This window comes from Hippocampus bargibanti, linkage group LG02 (assembly GCF_051943395.1).
Source record: "Hippocampus bargibanti isolate YZ-2025 linkage group LG02, ASM5194339v1, whole genome shotgun sequence".
NCBI classification, from domain to species: Eukaryota; Metazoa; Chordata; class Actinopteri; order Syngnathiformes; family Syngnathidae; genus Hippocampus; species Hippocampus bargibanti.
In genome coordinates this window covers 27,412,736-27,420,364 of record NC_142735.1, presented here as the reverse complement: position 1 = coordinate 27,420,364, position 7,629 = coordinate 27,412,736, and the positions used below count along the sequence as shown (strand labels likewise).

The following is a 7,629-nucleotide window of genomic DNA, read 5'->3' as shown; positions in this document are numbered from 1 at the left end:
CGTGAGACTGAAGAACTGGTCTGGACTTTGCAATACTCATAAACGACCAATAGGTGGGAGCATTGTTTTGGCAAAAATTGCTACACGCCGCGTGATATCGTGTACCAATTAAAATATAGAGGCCAGAGGAGTCTCTTTTAAAACAATACAGCAAAAAAATGTTTCGGATGATTTTGTGTCAAAGTGAGTTGAATTTACTTGTAAAGTTATTTCCTCTTATTTTTTTAACCGGTCGATTGGATCCACTTTCATTCCATCTCGTGATAATCGATGGGGTCTCACGCTGCTAGTTTTGGGCTGGAATCAGGGACAAACGCTGGGAGCCAACACGAGGCATCTGCAGCCCATTAAAAAGCGATTCCCAGTTTTCCTACCAGAGTGGGCGAGACCCCCCCAACCCCTCATTTGCAACTTGTAGAAATGATCACGAGAAAGAATTGTCTCGAGTGAACCAGACTTTTCATTTGTAGTATTAAAGTTGTTTTATGTGTTAAAATCTTAACCTGGAAAACAGGCGTCTTAAGTGTGCCACGATTGCGAGCAAAAGACACGTTACGCAACAGCAAGGAGGTGGGTGAAGAGGAAGAGAAGCGTGTGTCAAGCGCGAGGGCAAAAGCGGATACTAAGAGCGCAACCTTCAAAATAACAAGTTATATTCGCGCCTATTCGGCAGGTCAGTTTCCCAGCGTTCGTTGAGCAGTGGCACCGAGTTAGCTTATGAAAACAGATACACGCTGTTAAAAAAGTCACAAAAAGTTAATAATCTAAAATAACTATGATCTTGTCTCAATTTACTCTCAAACTGATGACTGACTGCCCAATCAGGAATTACCCCAGACCGTGTATAGCGGGGCTGATAGTGCCATCAGAACTCTGTGTAGCCTCAGTTAAACCATTCCAGGATTTTGTTGGATATTCATAAATAGATTACAAAATTATCCCTTAGCTACGGGAGGGGATAATAAGATCTGTCCCTGACACCAAGGTGGGAAAAAATTAGTATCCCGTGACTGGAAAGTGGCCTTGAGAGGTTTGAAAGGTGCATAAAAATAACATTGATTATTATTATTATTATTATTAATCTGTGATGGATATTGTTATACGTTATGTTATACGAGTGACATGTGGTTACACATGTTTATTATCTTACATTATGCCATTTTAGATAAGAACAAATAATTGTTTCGCCTGTCGTTATATGCCTCCGGCAAAAAAATAATAATGTTCAAACACATTTAATTAAATGGACTAATTTTTCATACTATACATTAGTTTTATTCTGAAAGTTTAAGGGGAAGGCTGGTATTTTCAATGACACATTTTCCCAAAGCACTTTCACATAGCAGCCTTCAGATGCGTCAAGTAGAGGAGTAACTTACGGTCAAACGTTTTGGACCTTTTTGATCTCTGACCGGACCACCCAGCATTTGCTTGAGCCATTTATTTATTTTTGAACCATGCCACTTCGCACTACGCCACACCGCAACCATTTTTGCCCTTTCACGGTCAGGCAGAGGAAGTGAGAGAAGTGGGGAAGTTGTTAGGGGATGTAGAGGTGTGGAGTGGGGGGAGCGGGGGGAAAAGAACAACACATTTAAGAGGAATTCTTAAATGTTTGTTTGTTGTGGTTGCTGTCAAGTTCAAGTCAAATTTGGCCTACTCTGAGGAAATCGCCCTTGGAGGTCGGCGGCGGCATGGACACCCACGTTAAGGAGGGACAACTTTATGTGCAGCATCAAAAGTTTGGCAAGGTAATCTTTTGCTGTTCTAATGATTGTCAAACATTATGCGACATACTGAAGAAAAATATGACAAAAATACATCAGAAAATTCTAGAAAGTTTTTCGAAATAGTTTAAATTTCAAGACCTTGCTCTGAATTTGGCAGATGACAAATTAAACAATAAAAAAAGCAGCCGGCCTCGTGATGTGCTAAATGTGGTGCATGAACTACACACGGAAGACATTTTTTTGTTCATTCTATTTTTCACACATTCTGCCTTGATCAGGAAATGACGCCAATCAGACTGTGTGCGGTGGCGGGGATGCTCATCACTTATGGTTCAGGCTCAGGCCTCCACGCAGACTTGCGTTTTCGGCGAATGCAACGCAGGATAAGAAACCATTTCCCTCATGGGGATTTGAAAGAGGGTCTTTGTTTACATGGCGTGCCTCTTTCGGGTCATATGACAAGGACCAACAAAACATTTGACCCTGGCTAATGCCCAGACATTGTCGCTCCATAAGAGACATGAATAGTGAATTTAAAAGTGCCATTTCACCACATATTTGCCGTTTTGAAGCAAAAGACGTTTTTCTCTGAGGTCTACGTTGGGAGATGGCACACAATTTCGGTGTGCTCCTTCAACCCATTGCGGGGTTCCAGACTTTCGCCTGCACACCTTCCCGAGCAAAGCAGATGTACAGTGAGACCTCAACTTACGAACTTAATTGGTTCCCAGACAGAGTGTGTAAGGCGAAAAGTGTGTATCTCAAAAAAAAAAAAAAAATCCCATAGGAAACCATTAAAATGGGAATAATCCGTTCCCGGGTTTCCATAAAATATACTTTTTCAACTAAATAAGCCTTAAAACTACACACAACATACCATACCAGTAATTAATTTACAAATAAGGCATGACGGACACAAATGAAGAAGTATAAACTTCTACGACTACTCTCTAAATTGCTGTACTAAAAGTCATTTTTCAATGGGGATAAAGACCACCTGCCTGTGAGTATTATTTTATCTCCACCATTTTTGCTCAATTATCCACTGCCTAAAAGGATGTAAAACTACAACTTTTTATGGTAACTGTTAATATGTTAATGGAGTTTTCCATTATACAGTGAGACCTCAACTTACGAACTTAATTGGTTCCCAGACAGTGTGTAAGGCGAAAAGTGTGTATCTCCCCAAAAAAATTCCCATAAGAAACCATTAAAATGGGAATAATCCGTTACCGGGTTTCAATAAAATTTACTTTTCAACTAAATAAGCCTTAAAACTACACACAACATACCTTATTCTATGTATAATAAATGTGCTATTGTATTGTAATGAAAGAAATACACTGCATTGTATCATAAAGTCACTTTATTTACATTTGTGATGGTCATTTATGGCTTGATGGAATGGCGTTGGAGGTCGAAGGTCAAAGGGAATTGCTGTTTGGAAAGAGAGGCGCATTACATGAGGACTGTAATTAAAGAAATAAACTGTGCTGTAAAATAAAGTTTTATTTACCTTTTTGATGGTCGTTGATGGCTTATGGAAGGAGAGTCACCTTCCATAACGACTGTTGGTAACTTAACCTCTGGTGCTGTTCGGTAGTGTGCTTCCGCCGAAGATCACTCCGCCAGCCGTGGTGGGTGTGTATTATAAAAATAGTGCTTATTATAAGGTTTAATTTTCATAAATTTGACGTTTGCAAGACAAAAAATTTGTAAGTTGAGGTGTTTGTAAGTTGAGGTCTCACTGTATATCGCTTAAATCAGACATATCCAAAGTGAGGCCCATGGTCAATTTTGCTCCGGCCGCAACCTCCGTCATAAAATCACTAACGTTCCAGGCCGGCATGTAGAATTAATGCATTGGGCAGTAGCGCTGTTAACTGTTTGTTAAGTGCTGCCATCTAGAGGCTCAATTAGGAACAGCAAATTAGTATAGGAGGAGTCTAAAATTATGACAATCAACAAAAGGAGGAAAGTTGACTCCGAGGTTCAAGGACGAGTGAAAATTGGACCATTTCTTCACTAAAATACGAACGAAAGAGTTCAATGCGAAGCAATGCACTATATTTAATTGCTCTTATATGTAAAGAATGTCCGCCAAGGTTGCCACCACTACATTTTTAACACACCAAATCTGGCCCCCTTTACAAAAGTTTGGATGACCCTGGTGTAATATTGGACAATATTTCCAATTTCTCTTATGTCTTCCAACCATTTTTCTCTGTGCCAGATGGACATTTTTGGCATGAACCAGAACACATTTTAGCTCACTGCCCTGTAAAAAAATCTGACCAACAACAACAACAACAACAAAAAAGAAATAAAAGCATCCCACTAAGAGGAGTTGTCAATGGCTCATTATGGTTCTTCTGTTCTATCAGAAATGGAAGAAAAATTGGTTTGTCCTCTACCCGGCTAGCCAAAATGGCATCGCACGCCTCGAATTCTTCGAGTCATCCGGGTCGGGAGGAGTGGGCGGCGGCTCGGGCGGGAACTCAAATGAAAAGACCAGAAAGCTGGACAAGAAGATTATCCGCTTGTCCGAGTGCATCTCCATCCTGCCGGCGCTGACGGAGAGCTGTCCCAAAGACAACATGGCTGCCTTCTGCGTGGAGACCAACGACAAGACGCACGTGTTCGCTGCCGAGAAGAATGCTGCCAAGGAGTGGATGAATACCATGTGTGACATTGCATTTCAGGTATCCTTTTTTTCCCTTCTTTGGCTCCCGTTGGTTTGCTTTTTTGTGCCAATGGCTACAAAATGTTCCCTTCCACGGTCAACTCGATTGATGGCCATCTCTCCATCGATCGGAGAGATGCCATGTATGGCTTCCATCACCACTTTGGCGATTAAAACCTTGTTGCTATTCATCACAGACTTATTGACAAGGGGAATCACCACCGAGGTTGAAAGTGAAAAGACAATTTGTCAAGATGAACTCGTGTCTCCTCCATAGGGTGGAAGCGGCGGCAACGGGGATTCTGACGCTGAATCCCAAGACCTGAAGATGTCTGAGAACCTTATCTATTACTCAAGAGAAGAGGGTGAGTTTGCAAGAGAATCCGAAAATTGGAGCATACCAAATTGACTGAACAAAAAATTCTATATTCACCCGTAGTGAACGAGTTCTGGGTGAGCGTTCAGCGAACGGAGGCTTCGGACCGCTGCAGGCTGTCGGGCAACTACTGGCTGACAGCCGAAAGCAACGTCCTGATCCTAAAAGAGCCCAAAACAAAGAGGAATGTCTTTGTCTGGCCATACAAACTCTTGAGGAGATATGGGCGAGACCGGGTGGGTGCAAGAGTGGATGTGTACAGTTAACCTATGAATGAAACGGCGCATAAGCCGCAGAGTCTGGCAACTGCAGCGTCTTGGTTGAAGTCGTCAAGGGCTGAACTGAAATTCATTCTCGCGTTACTTTTACAGGTGATGTTTTCCATCGAGTCCGGCCGCCGCTGTGACTCGGGCCCCGGTAACTTCACCTTTGACACCAAACAAGGTAATGAGATCTTCACCCTGGTGGATCAAGCCATCAAGTCCCAGAAGGCCCTGGCTGAGGAGCGTCCCCTCAGCTGCCCCGTCTACTTTGACCCCGAGTGCCCGCCATCGTTTCAGCACATCCGCAACGCCGGCGCCGCGGGACCCGGCAGCGGAGACAGCAGCAGCTGTAGCAGCTGGGAGGCTGACGCCGACTCGGGTGGAAGCAAACCAGGCTCCGCGGATGGCGTGCTCGGAAAAAAAGAGGGAGGAGATGGAGGAGGAGCGGCGAGAGGGCAAACAAACGCCATCGTCGAGCGACACAAAGGGAGGAGTTTACCAGACCTGCCTCCCGTACAGGCGGGCGTGAGTAGAGGAAACACACCTCCAGGGTCCCCACGAGGTCATGGAGCAGCAAAGCGTCCTTCCTCGGCTGACAAACAAGCAGCTCTTTACTCAGAACCAGCGGATGCCGTCCGCCTGCCTCTCCACACGGCCGACGGCCTCTACTCTGACCCAGTGGACAGCATTACAAGCGCACCGCTCGCACAAGTCCCTCAGCTACGTCCGGTGGCCGACGAGTCCTGTGACGGCGGGGCCCAAACGGAACATCGCCACCGCGGCGGTACCCACTGGGACACCCAGGATCTCTATTCACATGTGTATGACCACATCAGCCTGGGGCTGAGTAATAAGGCCAATGCGATGAGTCTGAATGGGGTCGGCAACGCAGGAGCGGGCGCGAGATGCGCAGACAGAGGGACGAACGATAACAAGAGGACCCCTGGGGTCCGCGCGGAGGGAGCTCTACCGCACCCTGTTCTTTCCCTGGAGCATATTTACGACGAACCGGAGGGTTGCGCCAAAGGATTTTTGAACTCGAGCAACAACACGGGGATGACTATTTACAACGAAGCCCGTTTGGAGCCTTATGACCAAAAGAGGCAAGACGAAGTGGCTACCCCAATGGGACCGCAGGTAACTTACAGCGCCCCCGCCTGCGGGAAATCGTCTTTGGAGTCCCACAAACATTCACCTGCGAACCGTGGAGGTCAACACGCACCGGCGCCACGTTGGCCCAAACCCATCACCGCTCCCAAACCTGTCCGGGTTAATTTTGCCCGAAAGGAGCCCGTTCCCTTGCCCCCCGGGAAACACAGCGAGCTTGATCATAACGTGAACAACAACAACATTCGAGAGAGGCAGGGTGGAGGGGAAACAGAGCTGTACAGCCAAGTCACAAAACCTTCGAAATTGTGGTCGGATCACTCCAAAGCGACACCACTGAGATCACCTGATATTATCTATGACAACATGGGAAATATTTGACGAGCGCATTAACTTGGTTGGAATTGATTGAATATGTTTTTCTTTTAAGCAGAGATGAAAGTGGACGTTGCTGAAAATCCCCCCGCCCCCCAAAAAATAGATTAACCAGATTAATCATTGAATGTTGATTATTTTTAACATTCAATTATGAATCTCACTTTTGAGTGCACACGTGCGGCCTTTGTGGCTTCTGTCTTTTTGCTGAAGTGTCGAAATCTCCGAGATATGACGAGGCCACAAGAATGCGAAGGGAGGGACGTTACTGGTACTAGTGGTTGTGCCTCAATATGAAAGCGAAATTTGGACAAAACAGGAAAAACACATGACAGAGGAAAAAAACGTGCCCATCCAACCTCGAGCGTCGCGCCGTCTCTGCTGGCTTAGCTTTTGTCGTCGTTCAAAACATGTTTGATCCGTGACGTTGCTTGGGTCACCGCTGATTGGTCGAAACCAATAGACGCGCTCGCGTGTGTATATGTTCACGGTAATGCATGCATGGCAGAGAGCGGCAGACCCTCGAACGGTGTTGCTACAAGCTAAACATGTAACTCAAACGCATGTTTGTTCAATGTCGTCAACTAATATACGGAGTAACGTATTTTTCCTACATTTTTCTGGAGTAAATTTAATGAAAATTTGAGAAAAAAAAGAATTCAGTGAAAATCTGGAAAATCCACAATGGATCAAGCTGTGGTGTGGCTGCAAAAGCGTGACCACTCTTCTGTTTTGATTCCGTGCCATAATGTAATTTTCCTTCTCCCATAAGGTGAACCGATTCATCATCTTCGATGACACCAATCGGCGGAGACTCACAAAGTCACAAAGGTTCGAGTCCAAGGCACTAAAACGGGACCCGGTTTATTTTTAGACTCCATATGGTGGAAAAATATTTGCGGGAATCAGGCAATGCGAACTCAAGATCTTGTTATGGGATCAAGGAAATAGACATGGGGGTTGTGTGTGTGTGTGTGGGGGGGGGGGGGGGGGGTCATAAGGCTGTTCAACAGAAGGGGGAAGTTGTTTTTCCACTCATGTGTTATCGCCTCGACGTAAGAGACTGCAATGAGCTGCAACATACGTGTACATGTC

The 7,629-nt window shown here is 45.1% G+C and overlaps 1 protein-coding gene across 1 annotated transcript; it reads left to right on the top strand.

The window, feature by feature from the left end:
* Positions 1-1,353: 1,353 nt before the first annotated feature.
* Positions 1,354-7,509, top strand: dok1b (docking protein 1b). Its single transcript, XM_088990623.1, has 5 exons — positions 1,354-1,751; positions 4,115-4,432; positions 4,691-4,778; positions 4,853-5,025; positions 5,161-7,509. Exons 1-5 carry the CDS (start codon positions 1,695-1,697, stop codon positions 6,538-6,540), a joined length of 2,016 nt encoding a protein of 671 aa, XP_088846749.1. The 5' UTR covers positions 1,354-1,694; the 3' UTR covers positions 6,541-7,509.
* The last annotated feature ends 120 nt before the right edge of the window (positions 7,510-7,629 follow it).